The sequence below is a fragment of the Mycothermus thermophilus genome, assembly GCF_041956435.1.
Source record: "Mycothermus thermophilus strain CBS 625.91 unplaced genomic scaffold VTJ04scaffold_5, whole genome shotgun sequence".
In the NCBI taxonomy this organism is placed as follows: Eukaryota; Fungi; Ascomycota; class Sordariomycetes; order Sordariales; family Chaetomiaceae; genus Mycothermus; species Mycothermus thermophilus.
The window spans coordinates 1,534,989-1,553,486 of NW_027191431.1; the positions used below are offsets into that span (position 1 = coordinate 1,534,989).

Sequence of the window (18,498 nt, forward strand, 5' to 3'; positions counted from 1 at the left end):
AGCGCAGCATCGGACGTCGGCGTCTGTGGATGCCCCTGAGTTCCGACACTCCAGGTGGGTTATCCCCGAACCCTCATCTTCGCTCTGCCACATCCCACTGCAAACACGTGGCTCGAACACAGGTTCAAGCAATTGCCATTTCGTACTTGAAGACACCAGCTTCTCGGATTGAGCCCAATGTTAATGCCGTGCTGCAGGTTGGAGGTGTTGGTTGGAGACAGGAGCAGGAATCCGAATGGGACACACGAATGCCAATCCCCTTTCTTGACCGAGAGCAACAGATCCTTGTAGGGGACTTTTTTTTTTACACGGACAGCCACGCAACTCACTGGCGAAGAACCTCGAAGAAGGATCGCAGAATGATCCTTTAGGACGGGCCTTTACTCGCAACCAACGGCGTAGGAGAGTACAGTGAAGGAGCGCAGGTGCAAGAAGTGTGTGTTGGCGAGAAGGCTCTTGGGTCTCGCCCCCAACCCAGCAACATTCGTTACGTACCTTACGCCAAGCCAAAGGCGGTGAACGGGTAATGGCACATCCCCCCCCTGCAAAGACCCCACCAAAAATTTACTGCCGCCATTCGCAATCGACGCATTTGTCAATGTCCATGGTGGGCTTGTCTCCGATGGACGGCCGGATTCTTACAAGACAACCTCCAACACCACATCGAGGGGCCTCCGGGTGAGACAGCCCGCGAATAACTCATCACAATGTTTACGCCTGTGGTATGTCGCATACATATCTCTCCAATTGCACCATTTCAGCCACTAATACTCCCTATAACAGAGAAGAAGCCTGGCCTTGGCCGCTCGCGCGGGCTGTCGCCGCAATGCCCTGCTAGTCTCCGCCCGGACCCGGACCCCGATCGTTGCGCCCCGGCCGGTGCCCCGGGTGGCATCCTACACCACCACGGCTAGCCTCCGTGCCGAGGCATTCCACACTCAACTCGAGAATGCCGCATCCTCGCCGTCCCGGATCACCGTGTCCACTCCTCAGACTCTCACCGAGAAGATCGTCCAGCGCTTCTCGGTTGGTCTCCCGGCCGGCAAGAAGGTCAAGTCGGGCGACTTCGTGACTCTGGCCCCCCACCACCTCATGACCCACGACAACACCTGGCCCGTCGCCATGAAGTTCATGTCCATCGGCGCCACCAAGATCCACGACAACCGCCAAGTCGTGTTTACGCTCGACCATGACGTCCAGAACAAGAGCGAGGCCAACCTCAAGAAGTACCGCCAGATCGAGGAGTTTGCCAAGAAGCACGGTGTCGACTTTTATCCCGCCGGCCGGGGTATCGGACACCAGATCATGGTTGAGGAGGGTTATGCGTGGCCTGGAACCGTCACCGTCGCCTCGGACTCTCACAGCAACATGTACGGCGGCGTGGGCTGCCTGGGAACGCCCGTGGTGCGCACTGATGCCGCCGCGATCTACGCTGCCGGCAAGACGTGGTGGCAGATCCCGCCCATTGCTCGCGTCACCTTCACCGGCGTCCTCCCGCCAGGCGTGACCGGCAAGGACGTCATCGTCGCCCTGTGCGGCCTGTTCAACAACGACGACGTCCTGAATCACGCTATCGAGTTCACCGGCTCCGAGGAGACCCTGCGCAGCATCCCCGTCGATGACCGTTTGGCCATCGCGAACATGACCACCGAATGGGGCGCCCTCAGCGGCCTGTTCCCCATTGACTCGGTCCTGGAATCCTGGCTGCGCGCGAAAGCCGATGCCGCCGCCAAGCGCAACCCCGAGGCTGGCAGGTTCACCCACGCCAGGATCGACGAGCTCCTCCGCGAGCCCCTGGCCGCCGACCCGGGAGCCACCTACGCCAAGTCGCTGTACCTGAACCTGTCCACTCTCCAGCCCTTCGTCGCCGGCCCCAACTCGGTGAAGGTCGCCACCCCGGTCCGCGACCTCGAGGCGCAGGACATCAAGATCAACAAGGCCTACCTGGTCTCGTGCACCAACTCTCGCGCCTCTGACATCGCCGCTGCCGCCAAGGTGTTCCGGGAAGCCGCGAAGGACGGCGCCATCCCCAAGATTGCCGACGGCGTCAAGTTCTACATCGCCGCCGCCTCCCTGCTCGAGCAGCAAGCCGCCGAGCAGTCCGGCGACTGGCAGGTCCTCCTAGACGCCGGCGCCACCCCTTTGCCCTCAGGGTGTGGTCCCTGTATCGGCCTCGGAACAGGCTTGTTGGAGCCTGGGGAGGTTGGAATCAGCGCGAGCAATCGGAATTTCAAGGGGCGGATGGGTTCGACCGAGGCCAAGGCGTATCTGGCCAGCCCGGAGGTGGTGGCGGCTAGCGCGCTCCAGGGCAAGATCGCGGGGCCGGGCTGGTACAAGAAACCCGAGGGCGTGGAGAAGGTCGTTATCGGGGAGGGCAACGGTAACGCCGAGGCTGACAAGGCCAAGAGCATCGAGGATGCGCTCGACAAGTTCATCGCGCAGGCTGACTCTGTGATCGCGAATGCGGAGAGCGAGCTGCTGGGTACTTCGGGCGCTGAAGAAGCTGGCGCCGATGCCGACGAAGCCCTCACCGAAATCCTCCCCGGGTTCCCGGAAAAGATCTCGGGCGAAATCGTCTTCTGCGACGCCGACAACATCAATACCGACGGCATCTACCCGGGCAAGTACACTTACCAGGACAACGTCCCCGTCGAGAAGATGGCTGAGGTGTGCATGGAGAACTACGACACCAACTTCCGCACCGTCGCGCGCCCCGGCGATATCCTGGTTGCCGGCTTCAACTTTGGCTGCGGCTCCTCGCGCGAGCAGGCGGCGACAGCCATCCTGGCCAAGAAGATCCCGCTCGTGGTGGCAGGCAGCTTCGGAAACATCTTTAGCAGGAACAGCATCAACAACGCGCTGATGGGCGTCGAGGTGCCGAAGCTGGTGCAGAGGCTGCGCGAGACGTTCAAGGACCAGGAGAAGGTGGCCACCCGCCGCACGGGGTGGACGCTGACGTGGGACGTCAGGCGCAGCAAGGTGGTGGTGCAGGAGGGCGAGGGCGGCAAGACCTGGAGCCAAAAGGTGGGCGAGCTCCCGCCGAATGTGCAGGAGATTATTGCCAAGGGCGGGTTGGAGAAGTGGGTGAAGAGTCAGATTGCTGAGCAGCAGCAACCTTGAGGGGTTGGGGGGTGATGGGGCATGTTATGTGTATGGAAGGCTATAAGGATCCAGCATACGATTTGGCTGTTGATACCATGTTTTGGGAGGACTTGGGAACTGGGTTCAAAAATACAATAGGTTGACAAAGATAAAAATTATTTCACAAGATGGCCTCACATCACATCCCGGTTACAGTTGTGTTTTCAAACAGACTCTATTGGCTCTCCTACCCTATTATCGCACCCCTCGGGCTGCTCCACGACCATCAACCTCCGCTCCGGCGCCTCCGACGCAGGAACCAACTGCCTCCTCCTCGCCGCGCGCACGTTCTTCTGGTGCTTCTTTCCCGAAATATGCGCCTGCCACAGCTCCTCCGTCAGGAGTACCTTGTTATCACACACCTCGCACACCTTACGGCACGGCGTGCCTGCCGCGCGGTTCTGGCGTTCCGCCGAGCCGGCGAGGACTTCGCGAGCCGTTTCGGAAAGGTCTTCGGGGGATGGCATGGCCTCGGCCTTGCCGTCCAGGAATTGCTGCGCGAGAGAGACGGCCTTGTCGCGGACCTCGGCAGACCAGCGCGCGATGTCGCTGCTGTCGAGGACGTAGAAGCGGTTGAGGAGGCCTTCCTCGCGGAGGGCGGGCAGGGTTTTGAGGGTGATCCAGCGGACTTGGTACTTTGCGTATTGCCGCGTTGCGGTTTTGGTGTCTTCGACGCCGGTTTGTTTGAGCTTTTCCAGCGCGGGGTCTGGTTGGGCGGAGAGGTTGGGGGCTGAGTCTTGTGTTGTGGCCTTATGCTGGGCCACAGCGGCGTGGTATGGTTCGAACTGCCGGAAGCCGATGGACTGCCAGATGCCTTTGGAGCGGTCGATAGTCTCGCCTGTAGCGAGGCGGCGTTGCAGGTAGTCGTACACCTCAGCTGTTTCGGTCAGGAGACCGTCGCGCATCATCTTGTCGACACGCTGATCCAGACGGGCGTTGAGGGCGTCGCGCTGCGCGTAGAGCCAGAAGAGGAGCAGGTCGCCGAGGGGGTGGGGTTCCCCAGTAGCTGAGGAAGCTTGCCGCCGGGATTCTTTGGCGCGCTGCTGCTCGGCGTAGATATCGGAGGCGCGTCGACCCGTAGAGAAGTAGATCTCGAGAGACGTGCGGATCTTGCGATAGTCGTTGGGGTGCCACTTGTCGGCCATGACGGGGTCGACCTCGCGGAGCTTTGCCAACATTTCCTCTGCGGAGGCGTTGAGGATTGGGTACTTGGCTGCTAGCTCATCGCGAATCAAACCGGCGGCGCCGCCGTCACTTCCGGCTTCTTTTTCATCGTCGACGACCCGCCCAAACAGCAAACCGTCGATGTAGTAGGACGTTCCGCCGACGACAATCGGTATTTTGCCGCGGTCACGGATGTCGGAGATGATCCTCGTAGCTTCCCTTCGGAACTGGGTCATGACCCAGGGATCCTCGTCGAGTCCGATGCTCCCGAGCAGGTGGTGCGGGATGCCGCGCTGCTCCTCTTCGCGGAGCTTGTTGGTGATGATGGGCAGACCCTTGTACATCTGCATGGCGTCGGCGTTGATGATCTCGCCGTTGAATCGAGCGGCCAGCTCAACGGCGAGCTGGGCCTGTTAGTGTCCGTCTCGACTCGCCATCGACAAGAGGCAGCAGGCACCTACATCCGACTTGCCGGTGCCGGTCGAGCCGTAGATGACGATGAGGGGTCGCATGGTGCGGAGGGCGAGTGTGGTCCTGCTGGTGTGCAGCGAGAGCTTCAGCGCGGTCGAGAAGAAGGACCGAAGACCCGTGGGCATCTCCCGGGACGGTATTTCGTCCGCATGGCAGAGGCGTCCAGGGCAATGAGATGTTGTTGTGTGGTCGCAGTTGAGGTGACTCTACACAGTAGACATCTAAATGTCCAAATGCGGTAATGCCCGCCAAAAAAGTTGGAAGGCCAGAGAACGAAGGCAGAAGGAGGGTTGGGGTCTTGGTGTGCCATGCAGCCGCAGCTGAAACCCTGGAAAACACAGCGAAGCAGACCCCGGACAGAGCTTGGACTTCTTGGCTCCAACGATTTGCGGCAGCTGTCACGTGTGGGACCCATTTCGAAATTGGACACCTCACAGATTCGAGCCTTCCACCCTTAAGGCCACATCTTTAAGGAGCTGCTTCGTTCCAAACACCATCTGTCCTCCCCTTCTCTTCCCCCCCAAGCCCAAGCCAATTGTGCCGACAACAACTCGCTCGCCGCCAGCGCAGAGTCGTTGTCGCTCACTTTTATATCTTCTTTCTTCTGGATGATTTAATACTTGGTTTCTTTTTTCTCCCTGACTGTCGCCCACCATGAGTTCCCGTAAGTTGTCCTCTGCTTTTCTCGCACTTTGCTTCCAAGATCGCGACAACATGGCCCACATGGAAACCATCGCCAGCTGCAGCCTCGAAGGCCCGGCGAGGCATTTCGATGGAGCTGATAGCATGGCCGAGCCCAATTGCCGTTCATTGCCAATATTGTTCCGTTGCTGACCATGGCTTGTCCCTCCGCAGTACGGTTCCTCGACCTCGTCAAGCCCTTCGTGCCGTTCCTCCCCGAGGTTCAGCAGCCAGAGACCAAGATTCCCTTCAACCAAAAGTTGATGTGGACGGGCCTGACGCTCCTGATCTTCCTGGTCATGAGCCAGATGCCCCTCTATGGAATCGTCTCGTCCGACACGTCGGATCCACTCTACTGGCTGCGCATGATGATGGCCAGTAACCGCGGTACTCTGATGGAGCTCGGTATCACCCCCATCATTTCGTCGGGCATGGTGTTCCAGCTCCTCGCCGGCACCCACATGATCGATGTTAACCTCGACCTCAAGTCGGACCGTGAGCTGTACCAGACGGCCCAGAAGCTCTTCGCTCTCATCCTCTCGGTTGGCACTGCCACCGTCTATGTCTTCACTGGTCTCTACGGTCCCCCGAGCGAGCTCGGCGCTGGCATCGTCTTCCTCCTGATTCTCCAGCTCGTCGTTGCTGGCATGATCGTCATTCTCCTCGATGAGCTGCTCCAGAAGGGTTACGGCCTCGGCAGCGGCATCTCGCTCTTCATCGCCACCAACATCTGCGAGTCCATCATGTGGAAGGCTTTCTCGCCGACCTCGATCAACACCGGCCGTGGTCCCGAGTATGAGGGTGCCGTCATTGCCCTCTTTCACCTGCTCATGACCTGGCCCAACAAGCAGCGCGCTCTCCAGGAGGCCTTCTACCGCCAGAACCTCCCCAACATCATGAACCTCCTGGCCACTCTCCTGGTCTTCGCTGCCGTCATCTACCTCCAGGGCTTCCGCGTCGAGATCCCCGTCAAGTCGGCCCGCCAGCGTGGCGCCCGCGGCTCGTATCCCGTCCGCCTCTTCTACACCTCCAACATGCCCATCATGCTCCAGTCGGCGCTGTCGTCCAACATCTTCCTCATCAGCCAGATGCTGTACTCGCGCTTCTCGGAGAACCTGCTGGTCCGCCTGTTCGGTGTGTGGGAGGCCAAGGATGGCTCGTCCCAGCTCTCGGCCGTCTCTGGTCTCGTCTACTACATGTCGCCCCCGCTCAACTTCAAGGACGCCCTGCTGGACCCCATCCACACGGCTGTCTACATCGCCTACATGCTCACTGCCTGCGCCGTCTTCTCTAAGACTTGGATTGAGGTGTCTGGCTCCAGCCCGCGCGATGTTGCCAAGCAGCTCAAGGACCAGGGCCTCGTCATGGCTGGCCACCGCGACCAGAGCATGTACAAGGAGCTCAAGCGCATCATCCCCACGGCTGCTGCCTTTGGTGGCGCCTGCATTGGTGCTCTCTCGGTTGCCAGCGACCTGATGGGCGCTCTTGGCTCTGGCACTGGTACCCTCCTTGCCGTCACGTAAGTTGAATAACAATTCCGTTATATCTCAGAGCAGCACATGCTAACATGATTACCAGCATCATCTATGGCTACTTCGAGATTGCTGCCAAGGAGGGCGACCTCGCTGGCATGAAGGGTATGATTATGGGCTAAGCAGGGCATTCCGGGCGACAGACAGCAGGATGCTTCGCGGCCCATTCGCCGCGAATTATCTTCTTTCCCTTCACCGGCGGGCCTGGCCAGGCGTGACGGACATGATCACGTTGGGCCCTCACCGCGTCAATTTTGTCTGTACTTGTCTGAAGAAGTCCAGCGCTGCCTTGCATGTTCCTGTATACTAGAAGAAAACAAACGAAATATGATTATAAAGGGAGGGTTTTTAAAAAGAAACACGCGGGCGGCGCGGGGATTCTCTTTTTTGGTCGATGTCTGATCTCATGAAAGGTTGGTGATAGGCATGGAAACGACTGGTGGTTAAATCATGGGATGGAAAGGTTGGGGGATGGTGCTGAATGTGGTGGAGGGAAGGAGGGAATCGGCGCTCGGGGGTTGCTAGTCTCTATCCGTCGTAATTCCGATGGGCGGTTTTCCCGTTCTTCGCATCTTTGCTGTGGACTTGGTGACATAATTGCGTCTTGGATTGGAACCTCACGCACGGGTATGTAGATGTGAATGTAACCGCGCGGTTGATCGTTGGGGATGGCATGTCCTCTTTACCCCCTGGCATTTGCATGTGCTCCAGGCATATGAAGTAGGACGTCTCCAACTCATATGCGTCCTCGATGGCCCGAGAAACATTTGCCGAACCATTTAGGCATCCATCATCAGACGTAGAACCATAGGACGACGGCGCGAATGGAAAGTTGACGGGGCGAGAGGTCTATCAATCCTCCGACCTACATACAACCTCACTGACCAGACGACAAGTCTAGATGGACCCAAGGGATGTGGTCGGCCAGATCCAGAGTGGGCTGAATGTATGCACAACGGGGACATATCTCGCGGAACACATGCCGGCTGCAATGCGACATTGCCATCCCCCATCCCACTTCTACGGGTTGGGCTGTCGTTCGTATGAAGACAGAGGGCTGGCTGCGTTGTTTGAGCCGTATTTTGGTGACTCATAGGTCACGATGGATTCAATGGACAGTTGAGAACGTCGGGAAAAGGGGATGGATTAGGAAGGTTGTGATACGATTATTTGAGACTCTGAGATATGGCGATATTGACCGAGGCTTGAGGAGAGTTGGGACATCCATGGATGCGTGAGGCAGGAGGGCGTGCTTCAAGGCGCCTCGACAAAGCCCAACACTCTCCAGGAGTATGCGGCTCTGTTTGGGCATTCGAGGCAAGAACCCCAAGTCCTTGCCTGCGCAACTTGTACCGTCTGTGAAGAGCGGTAGTAGAGAGGATGGATTTCACGTGCAAAATTCTGGGCTGCATCAACAGCGGGTTCTTGCCCGTGGTGCTCTTGCCCTTGCATGTTGTCTTGACTCGATCGGAAGCGTCGTGGTGTACCTGCTGACGAAGATACAAGCTCCCGAGGAAATTGGAAACTTCCGGGTTGTCATTTGATGTCTCCCAGGGCGGTCTTGCTCTACCATTAACCACACCACCTCACAACCCATGGCTCAGGAAGCGCAATGCTGGAAGCCTGCCGGGGCATTCCTGACTCTCGGGCAGGGCTCGCAGCTTTGGTGACATTGAAGGAACCAACGAACCTAAAGTTCACATGGAAATAAACTGCCCCCCGCCAGTTTATGGTGGTTGCAGGTGAGGGGACTACGTGAAGTGGCGGACGCCTTGGTTCAAGCAGAGTCACGGTGATAGCTGATGCTCGTTGAGTATAGCGTATTTCTGTTGCGGCAAGTATTTTGGGAGGGAGGCTCAAGGGAGTGCCCGTGTTGTACCTATGTTTGTGTTGTATGGGCAATGTGGAACGTAGGCTGCCATGCCTTGCTTTCCTGTCCGGTACCTCTGCTGAGGTGGGTGGCATGGTAGAGGGACGGGAATTTTGAGGCGCAACAGCTTGCCCCCTCTGACATCATTGCCCGACCATGCTCCTCTTGCGCTCGCACACAATATTCCCGGCTTTCTTGCCGCACCACAAGCAGAGGCGATGTCGTGCAACCAAGTCGCCTGCATGTCATGTGTCTGGGCAGGACATTTGCCCCGACGTCGGCCATGTTTGTCCAGATGTCAAACTAGAAACGGTCCTGGGATCCTATACACGAGGTTCTTGAGACAGGCGTCCGTCCCATCTCTCTCATATCCGTACAGTTTCATGCATACAGGTACAAGGCGCCGGGCGGTTGAGTTGAGGCTGCTGCAAGTCGGAGAAGTGCAGGAGTTAGCCTCTCGGACCGAGCACATCTCCGACTCGAGCGCGACTGCCGCCCCAGCCCTGACTTCCACGTTGCGTTGGTTCTCTTCTGGAGCTTCCGCTTGCGAAGGGCAGGTTCCATCGACCTTCCTGCCCTGACCAGAGCTCCCCGGTCTGTTTGGCGGGGAGGAGGTCCACCGCGGGCCCGTGCTGACCGCCTCCCCCCACTCTGGCTGCTCCACAAGCACGGGCAAATCCACATTTTCCACTGCATCATCCATTCCCATGTTTCCATGTTTCGCTGACGGCAATCGCCAGCAAAGAGAGGTCTGGGCCACCTGGACAGGTTTTTTGAAGGTGAAAAAGGCGGACACCGAACCACGACGAGGGATCCCAAAGGTTGCCGTTGCGAGGTCCCCACTCCGTCATCAAATGTCCATTGAATCTCGAGGAAATTGCAGCAGCCTAGTGCGCCGTGAGGTGCTTGCGCCCTGCAGGACCTGCAGCTTGTCCAACTTCTAAGTACATACATACTCGGACATTGCCGGCCTAGACTTTTCTTGTGATAAGCAGGCCGACCTTTTCTCACCAAGGCCAAAACCTGTCTTCTTGCTGGCCTTCTTTTTTTTTCTTGCAAGGAGCTCAATTCACGCTCCGGTGTGATCCTCGGCTCGAATCCGCCGCCAGTCTTCTTCCCGCCTTGGTGGTGGCGCCAGTCTTTACTCGACTGTTTCCGGGACGACATCAATATCAACACACCAGAGCCGGGACACCGCACAGGAGCTCTCGAGGCAAGACGCCTCGCCAATCCGGGCAATATGGGCGAACCGTCCTCAATGGAGTTCGCCAGGTGCTCGTGGCCAATATGGCAGGTCGACGACTTCACACATTGTTTCAAGCACGAGTAAGTCTTTGTGTCGCCGGCCATTGTGTCTCAGCCGCCGGCGCCGACGCCGCAACTGGCGCTCCGTCCACCAAACATCGACACAACTGACGAGCATACCCCAAACATCACAGTTATCTCCGCGTCCTGTTGCCATTGGTCATCGTCGGCCTCTCTTTCATCCGTCTCGCCATCCAGGGGTTTGTCCATGTCGCCAGGAATAAACCTACTCGCGGATACGAGCGCGTCCCTGATACACAGTCGCCTCTCGCGCCTTCAAGTCACACGGAACTACCCCACGACGAGGAACCCGTCAGCGAAAGCGAGGATGAAGATGAGGCCTTGACTCTTCATGGAGGCCGTTTCGCGCTGGCCAAAACCACCTCCCGCGGTTCCATCATCCAGGCCGACATCCCTCCTGGCCAAACGCTCACCGTTCTTATCGAGGAGATCGCCGTCGCCTGCCTTGTTGCCCTGAATGCCTTCGCGCTTGTCACAGATGCTGACGAAAAGGGGGGCCGCGGAGGCGTCTCCGCCATCGCCGGTCTGATTGTCTGGATCTATGTCCTGTTGCTCACTTCGCTGCGCCTCTTTCTGGGAAACACGCGATGGCGCGTGCCTCGTCTTTGGAACCACACTGCCGCCATATATAGCCTTATGTGGCTCTTCTCCGTTGTCGTGTTCCGTTCCGTTCTGATTCACCCGCCATCGCCTACCACCAAGAACTTGGTTATTGCCGAGTTCATCTTGGCCTCGCTGCTTTTTGTCACGGCCCTCAGCACCCGAAAGGGAAACAAGACAATCTTGCTGGAGTGGGAGGACGGCATCCAACCCGGACGCGAGAACTTGGCGTCGCTCTTCTCTCATTACACGTTCTCCTGGGTGGATGCCATTGTCTATGAGGGTTGGAAGCAGCCTCTGGACATCAAGCGGGTCTGGAACCTGTTACCCAGGGACAAGGCCGCGACCGTCCTTGCCAATTACCGCCAGTTCAAAAAGACAACCTCCTTGGCTGTTCATCTCCTGCTGTACTTCAAGGGCTTGCTGTTGGCGCAGGCAGGTTGGGCTGTCTGCGGCGGTCTCCTCACCTTCGCACCTACCCTCTTGCTGAGGGCCATCCTGCGCTATGTCGAGGATCCCGGCATGGCGCCTCGGAATGTGCTGTGGCTGTATGTGATCCTCCTCCCGCTGACGGATATTCTCCGCTCGGTGGCGGATGGTCAGGCCTTGTGGATTGGTCGCAAGATCTGCATCAACATCCGCGCCATTCTCGTTGGCGAGATCTACGCGAAGGCGCTCCGTCGCAAGGCCGCCGCCGGAAAGGATACGACCCTCGGCTTGAGTAAGAAGGACAAGAAGAAAGATGAGAGTTCCAAGGGATTCTTCGCCAACGTCAAGCGCGTGTTGGGTTTGAACAAGGACTCTAAGGACGACCAAGCTCCTGCCGCTAATGGTGCGGCAGCCCCTGGAACCAACAAGGACGAGAAGAAGGATTCAGACGAGCAGGTCAACCTGGGTACCATCATCAACCTCATGTCGGTCGACAGTTTCAAGGTGTCTGAAGTCACTGCTTATCTGCATTTCCTGGTTGCTTCGGCACCCACCCAACTTGCCGTCTCCATCGTCCTGCTCTATCAGGTCATGGGTCTCAGTGCCATCCCCGGCTTCGTTGTCATGGCTCTCCTGCTTCCTGTCAACATTGCCTTCGGCAAGGGTTTCAACTCCAGCCAGAAGCGGATCATGGCTGCTACTGACAAGCGGATTCACACCACCAACGAGATCCTCCAGAACATTCGCATCATCAAGTACTTCGCCTGGGAGCATCGCTTCGCTGACATCGTCGATGAGAAGAGGCTTGCCGAGCTCAAGGCGCTGCGCCGCAGGTTCATAATTTGGGCGGCCGCCGTTTGCGTCTGGAACACAGTGCCCATCCTCATCACCTTCTTCAGCTTCCTCATCTACACTGTTGTCGAAAAGAAGCCGCTCTATCCCTCGGTCGCCTTCACCGCTATCTCGCTCTTCATGCTCCTGCGCTACCCTCTCGACCAGCTCGGCGACATGATTGCTCATGTTCAGGAATCGCAGGTCTCGATCGACCGTATTGAAGAGTTCCTTGCTGAGGAAGAGACCGAAAAGTTCGAGCAGCTGGGCCTCGACAACATCGACGAGACGGGCAAGCGCGTCATCGGATTCCGGGACGATGCCACCTTTATCTGGGGTAGCAAGACAGCTGTTGCCGAGGACGGATCGATGGCTTTCCGCCTGCTGGACCTCAACGTGGAGTTCAAGATCGGAAAGCTCAATGTCATTACTGGTCCCACTGGCGCTGGCAAGAGCTCCATGTTGATGGCGCTCCTGGGCGAGATGACTATCATGAAGGGCCGTGTCTTCCTCCCTGGTGGCCGCAGCCGCGAGGACGTTCGTCCGGACCCGGAGACGGGGCTCGCTGAGACGTGCGCCTACGTCGCACAGCAGGCCTGGCTTGTCAATGCCAGCATCAAGGACAACATTCTGTTCTCTGCCCCGTACGATGAGCAGCGGTATCATGACGTCATTGTCGCCTGTGCCCTCGAACGCGACTTGGAGATTCTCGACCACGGTGATGAGACGCTGGTTGGGGAGAAGGGTATCACACTCTCGGGCGGCCAGAAGCAGCGTATCTCGTTGGCTCGCGCTGTCTATTCCAACTCGAAGCACCTGCTCCTGGACGACTGTCTCAGCGCCGTCGACTCTCACACCGCCCAATGGATCTTCAACAACTGCATCATGGGACCACTGATGAAAAATCGCACATGCATCCTCGTTTCTCACAACATCCCACTCTGTGTTCCGGCCGCCGATTTTGTCGTTACCATGGTGAACGGTCGCGTCACTGGCCAAGGCACCCCTCAGGAGCTCGTTGCCGCTGGGAAGCTGCCCGAGGAGGCCGCCATCCAGAAGTCAGCACCCGCCTCGGTTCATGTCTCGCGCGTCCCGTCCCGCGTCCCCTCAAGCATCGGAGAGGAGAGCGGCACCCTGGTTAACGAGCCGGATGGAACTCCGCAGGCGACCCGTGTGGAGGTCGCAAAGAAAGAGCACAAGAAGCAGGACGCCATGGAGGAACATAAGGCTGTGGGCGCCGTCAAGTGGCCTGTCATGAAGCTGTACCTTCGGTCTATGGGGGGCTGGTGGTTCTGGATCGTCACCTGCTTGGTATTCGGAACACAGCAGCTGGCCGGCGTCGCTTCCAACCTCTGGATTCGTGAGTGGTCTAACCAGTACACCGACAAGACAATTAAGATCCAGTTCAACATGAACTGGCACACCTATTCGGCACCGACCCTGTCTCCAACCTACTTCACGCCCATCGCCACCTATGTCAAGGATGGCTACAACAACACGATCAGAGCCACTGGAGAGTATGGTGTGGATGTTAGCTACTATCTCACCATCCTAGCGATTATTGGTCTTGCGGGCGCGGCTTCTGCTCTGCTTCGCGACTTGTGGATCTTCCTCGGCTCGCTCACGGCTTCGTGGAAGCTCCATGACAGGCTTATGAAGTCTGTCACTGGCGCCAAGTTCAAGTTCTTTGACGTTACGCCCCTCGGTCAGATGATGAACCGTTTCAGCAAGGACCTGGAGGCGGTTGACCAAGAGGTGGCCCCTATCGCCATTGGCGTCATGTCGTGTGCGCTGGGTATTGTCGTGACGGTCGTATTGATTGCCTACATTACCCCTGGCTTCCTGATCGCTGGAATCTTCATTACGCTCGCCTACGTGCTCCTTGGCCAGTTCTATCTGCACGCGTCGCGCGACCTGAAGCGCCTCGAGTCGGTTGAGCGCAGCCCGCTATTCCAGCAATTCGGCGAGACGTTGACGGGCATTACGACGATTCGCGCGTACGGCGACGAGCGCCGCTTCATCCGCGATAACCTGGCCCGCATCAATACGCAGCTGCGGCCCTTCATTTACCTGTGGGCGGCTAACAGGTGGCTCGCGTTCAGGACTGACTGCCTTGGCGACCTCGTCGCTTTCTTTGCGGGTGTCTTTGTTACGCTCAGTTTGGGCCGCATCGATCCTGGCTCAGCGGGTATTTCCCTGAGCTATGCGATCGGCTTCGCTGACAATATCCTGTGGCTTGTGCGTTTGTACGCCATCAATGAGCAAAATATGAACTCGGTGGAGCGTATCAAGGAGTACCTCGATGTCGAGCAAGAGGCTGCCGCTATCATCGAAGAAAAGCGCCCGCCTCCTGACTGGCCCAGCCAAGGTCGTGTCGAGTTCATCAACTACAGCACGCGGTATCGCAAGGAGCTGGATCCTGTGTTGCGCAACGTCAGCTTCACGATCGAGGCGCGCGAGAAGGTCGGCATCGTGGGACGCACCGGTGCTGGCAAGAGTTCGCTCACGCTGGCTATCTTCCGGGCGCTTGAGGCTGATGAGGGTAAGATTATTATCGACGATGTTGATATTGGACAGATTGGGCTTCGCGACCTGCGCGAGGCTATCACCATCGTTCCACAGGATCCTACACTGTTCATGGGCACGATCCGCAGCAACCTGGACCCGTTCAACTTGCACACGGACGAGGAAATTTTCACCGTGCTTCAACGCGTCCACCTGATCCAGCCAGAGGAGCTCACCGCATCCGCAGCGGCTCCGCAAACAGCAGTGGCTGAAGAATCCCAACCCGCTTCATCCGACGCGCCCGCCACCGCAGATGCTACAACTTCCCGCCCAGCCTCCATCACCAACAAGAACATTTTCCTGGACCTTTCCTCCCCCGTCACCGAGTCCGGCAACAACCTTTCTCAGGGCCAGCGCCAGCTTCTCTGCCTGGCCCGCGCGCTGCTCAGACGTCCCACCGTCCTTGTCATGGACGAAGCCACCGCCTCTATCGACTACGCCACCGACGCCGCTATCCAGGCGACCATTCGCGAGCTGAGCTGCACGACCATCACCATCGCGCATCGCCTGCAGACGATTGCGGACTACGACAAGGTGCTGGTGCTGGACAAGGGCAGGGTGGTCGAGTACGGGCATCCGTGGGAGTTGATGAGGAAGAAGAAGGGCATGTTCAGGAGCATGTGCGAGATGTCTGGGGACTTGGCGACGTTGAAGGAGGCGGCGAAGGGGGCGTGGAAGAAGACGAGGTTGGTGGATGTGGATGATGATGAGGAGGAGGAAGAGGATGGGGAGTTGGAGCAGGTTGAGAACGTTGCTGAGGCTGGGGCTGGAACTGGGGAGGAGGTTCCTCGTGATGTTAAGGCGGATGATGCGTCGGGCTCGGCGAGGTCGAGTCCAGAAGGTGCTGGAGATGAAGCAAGAACGTCTGCTCCGGAGTCGTGAACAGTACCTAGGTAGTTAATCACGTCAGTTTGGGATTTCTTTCTTTGGATTGGATGGAGTACGGTTCATAGACTGGTTGTGGGTGGTTTACAGTCAGCGTGCGACAGCCTTGCGTTTGTACATACGTACGGTTACGATAGCTTGCCAGGGGTGGCGGGATAGACTGTTGATAGTTGATATATGCTTGAAGTCGTGTTTTGCTCCAAGCTTGACCTGGTTCGGTATGGTGTTAACTTTGACTACAACAACTCCCATGGGCCATGAGAAGGGCCGGGTTTTGTTTCCCCTGAAAAGTACTGTCAGGAGAGACTGCTGTCAGGTCGAGGACAAATATGTGAAGGAGATCGAACTCAAGCTCTTGAAGTTCAATAAGGTGAACAAAACAAGTTTTCCGGCAAAACAGCCCAGAGCAATGTACATACAAAGATTCCCGTCCGGCCAGCTGGCTGGTGATTCAAAACAAATTGTTATGACTGTACACGTAGATTGATGTGCAGGAAACTTGGTCTATTGAGCGCTCGATTGAAGAAGGAATGACTAATAGCTAAGTACTTGGACAGCGAATACCTCAAATCAAAGCTGCGGAAGAAAATTGCAAAATAACATTCTGGCCCACTCTTCATTCTCCTCATCGCCATGATCTCCCCAGCCCGTTCACAATGGGATCCTGCTTTCAACATCCTGCTGACCACCATCTGCTCACAGCTCCAGACTTGGTCTCGAATGCCTGGCAAGACTGCCGCCACGGCCACTTGCATGTGTAAGAGCGTTTCCTGGGTAGAGTCACATCTAGGTACAATCCCGAGCGACAGCCTCGATGTCCTGGAAGACCTCCTCCGCCAAGTCGGCCAGTTCGACGGTTTGGTAGGCAGTCAGCCCCACCAGATATGCTTGCTGCAATGTTCGTAAATCAACGGCCCTCGAGATGAAATCCCCTATGGCGGGGTACCAATTAAGAACAGAGACGGTGAGGGATTCGAAAATTTGCCTGTAAAAGCCCCAGAGCTGCCCGGTTGTATACAATTCGAAGGCAGTAGTCAAGGCCAGTTCCCAGAGAAACGCGCCGGGCAGGCGGTTGACGGCCCGGGTACCCGCGTTGTAGAGCCGATTGATCCCCAAGATAATCTGACGGACAATGATCACTCTCACCCCAAGCCCGTGGAGCCAGGTTCTCACGATGTCCCCCAACCTAAAGGGCAAATCGCTGAGCCAACCGGCGATTGTGATGGGGACTTTGACAAGGAGCTTGACGAGGAGGTTGGCAATGCTTCAGAAGCAAGGGTCCTCCTCCTCCTTACTTGGCTCGGGCATGGGCCTCCGGGGGTCGACAAAGTCGAGACAAAAGAGACACTGCTCGAATCCCGGCTTGTCGTCGAGGAGTGTCGTGTAGCGTCGGAAGATTGGCAACACCGAGATGGCCCCGGTGCTCGGAACGTAGCGCAGGATTGGGGGGTCATGAGCGACGCTAGTGCCGAGGGGGTTGAAGCTGATAATCAAGCCAAACCTGCTCCTTCCCCCCGCGGGGAGTTCATAATGGGCCTCTGTGGCCAGCGAGGGGTCATTCACCAACTCGAGGGCCGGCGGGATCGTCACGCCCTCGTTATTGACGCTCTCCTTCGTGACACGGACGTAGTACTCATAACCGGAACCACCAGGGTTCCGTACGGCGAGGGCGGGTATCTCGGAATCGTGCCCGACGGCAACCTCCGTGAGCGCGAAGACAGCGGCTTGATCTTCATGGTCCGTGGTTGAGAGCCCCAAGGAGGGCTGAGTGGCGATGCAAAGCCATCGGGGCTTCATGGGACTGGCTAGCTGCAGAGTAAAATGGTCGGGCCTCACGACAGAGAGAAAACCTGTGCCGGCAAGCGGATCGCGAAGACTGGAGTCGCGGGAACCGAGATCATGGATGTTGCTGTTGTTTTCGCGATTTGTCTGGATCTTGATTTCTCCCGTCAACCCGTACTGATAGAAGATAACCGCCGCCTTTTCGACCCCTTCCCATGCATCGAATCGAAACCAAGAGTTGCTTGCCATGTACCTGCGCGTCTGCTTGATCTCGTCGAGTCGGGCTTGGTCGACACGCTCTGGGCCCCACAGCGCGGCGATGATGTTCAACTCTCCGGCCTTCCGAGGCTCCTGGTTGAAATATTTCTTCCTGTCGTCGAGATCCGGTTGTTCAGGGGTGATCAAGAGTCGAGGCGAACCGTTCTCCTTTCCGACGAACAGTTGAAGGGGGTAGCCTTCATACTGGTAGAGAACAGCAAGGGACTTGACTGTGCCCACCCAACGGTCACGGAGCTTCGAGGGATATTCCACGTCGATACTTTCGGTGACCGGGTCGATCAGGGAAATCACCTCGCTGGTGCAGTCTTCACCACCCCATGCCGCCGCCAAAATCTTGAGCCGCGGCAGTGGGCCCTGGCGGAAAACCGCTGCCTTGCTGTCCTGGCCGGTCCTGGTGCAGATCCGGATATTTTCATGAGGCGAAATATAGTAATAGGTGATGGTGATTCCCTTGACATGGAGGTAGAGAGGGTCTTCCACGCCATTCGCTTCCAGAGTCGGCCAGTCGATCTTAATTTCGGCGTTGGCTGGTGTGTTGTCCGCGAGAGCTTGCACTTGCTCCTTCACATCCTTGTCGTGCCAGAAAGCGCTGATGATGACGACTTTGTTGGGATCTCGGTTGGGGGATGTGGCGCGCTGCAACTTGCTTCCATCAAAGTTGATGGTTGCCTTGTTGCCTTCGACAACTTTGGTCACCTGAAACTCGCTGAAATTGCCGTCATCCAGCATAACACGCCAGACGACGACCAAAACAAAGGGTGCTACTTTATGCTGCGTGTTGGTGATGATGGGGTCACTGCCAAACTTGCTGGTACTGGCCTCGAAGGTGAAGGTGTTGTTCCTGCTGGAATCGTTGGCGTACATGTCTCGAAGTTCCGCGGTAACATCCCTGGTGGCCCATGTCGCCGAGACAATGTCCAGGTTGTACTGCTTGACGAACAT

The 18,498-nt window shown here is 57.5% G+C and overlaps 6 protein-coding genes across 6 annotated transcripts; 3 read left to right on the forward strand and 3 right to left on the reverse strand.

Annotated features, from left to right (window-relative positions):
- Positions 1 to 707: 707 nt before the first annotated feature.
- Positions 708 to 3,120, forward strand: VTJ04DRAFT_7601 (uncharacterized protein; the record flags this gene model as incomplete). Its single annotated transcript, XM_069365947.1, has 2 exons — positions 708 to 722; positions 784 to 3,120. The coding sequence occupies 2 exons, from the start codon at positions 708 to 710 to the stop codon at positions 3,118 to 3,120; spliced, it is 2,352 nt and encodes a 783-aa protein (XP_069216930.1).
- Positions 3,121 to 3,305: 185 nt separating this feature from the next.
- On the reverse strand, positions 3,306 to 4,901 carry VTJ04DRAFT_7602 (uncharacterized protein; the record flags this gene model as incomplete). Its single annotated transcript, XM_069365948.1, has 2 exons — positions 3,306 to 4,709; positions 4,767 to 4,901. 2 exons carry the CDS (start codon positions 4,899 to 4,901, stop codon positions 3,306 to 3,308), a joined length of 1,539 nt encoding a protein of 512 aa, XP_069216931.1.
- A 529-nt stretch (positions 4,902 to 5,430) lies between these two features.
- VTJ04DRAFT_7603 (uncharacterized protein) lies at positions 5,431 to 7,111 on the forward strand (the record flags this gene model as incomplete). The annotated part of the gene is made up of 3 exons (XM_069365949.1): positions 5,431 to 5,440; positions 5,632 to 6,976; positions 7,036 to 7,111. 3 exons carry the CDS (start codon positions 5,431 to 5,433, stop codon positions 7,109 to 7,111), a joined length of 1,431 nt encoding a protein of 476 aa, XP_069216932.1.
- A 226-nt stretch (positions 7,112 to 7,337) lies between these two features.
- VTJ04DRAFT_7604 (uncharacterized protein) lies at positions 7,338 to 8,441 on the reverse strand (the record flags this gene model as incomplete). The annotated part of the gene is made up of 2 exons (XM_069365950.1): positions 7,338 to 7,517; positions 8,343 to 8,441. The coding sequence occupies 2 exons, from the start codon at positions 8,439 to 8,441 to the stop codon at positions 7,338 to 7,340; spliced, it is 279 nt and encodes a 92-aa protein (XP_069216933.1).
- A 1,658-nt stretch (positions 8,442 to 10,099) lies between these two features.
- Positions 10,100 to 15,492, forward strand: VTJ04DRAFT_7605 (uncharacterized protein; the record flags this gene model as incomplete). Its single annotated transcript, XM_069365951.1, has 2 exons — positions 10,100 to 10,185; positions 10,299 to 15,492. 2 exons carry the CDS (start codon positions 10,100 to 10,102, stop codon positions 15,490 to 15,492), a joined length of 5,280 nt encoding a protein of 1,759 aa, XP_069216934.1.
- Positions 15,493 to 15,511: 19 nt separating this feature from the next.
- Positions 15,512 to 18,498, reverse strand: VTJ04DRAFT_7606 (uncharacterized protein; the record flags this gene model as incomplete). The annotated part of the gene is made up of 3 exons (XM_069365952.1): positions 15,512 to 15,705; positions 16,290 to 16,724; positions 16,791 to 18,498. The coding sequence occupies 3 exons, from the start codon at positions 18,496 to 18,498 to the stop codon at positions 15,512 to 15,514; spliced, it is 2,337 nt and encodes a 778-aa protein (XP_069216935.1).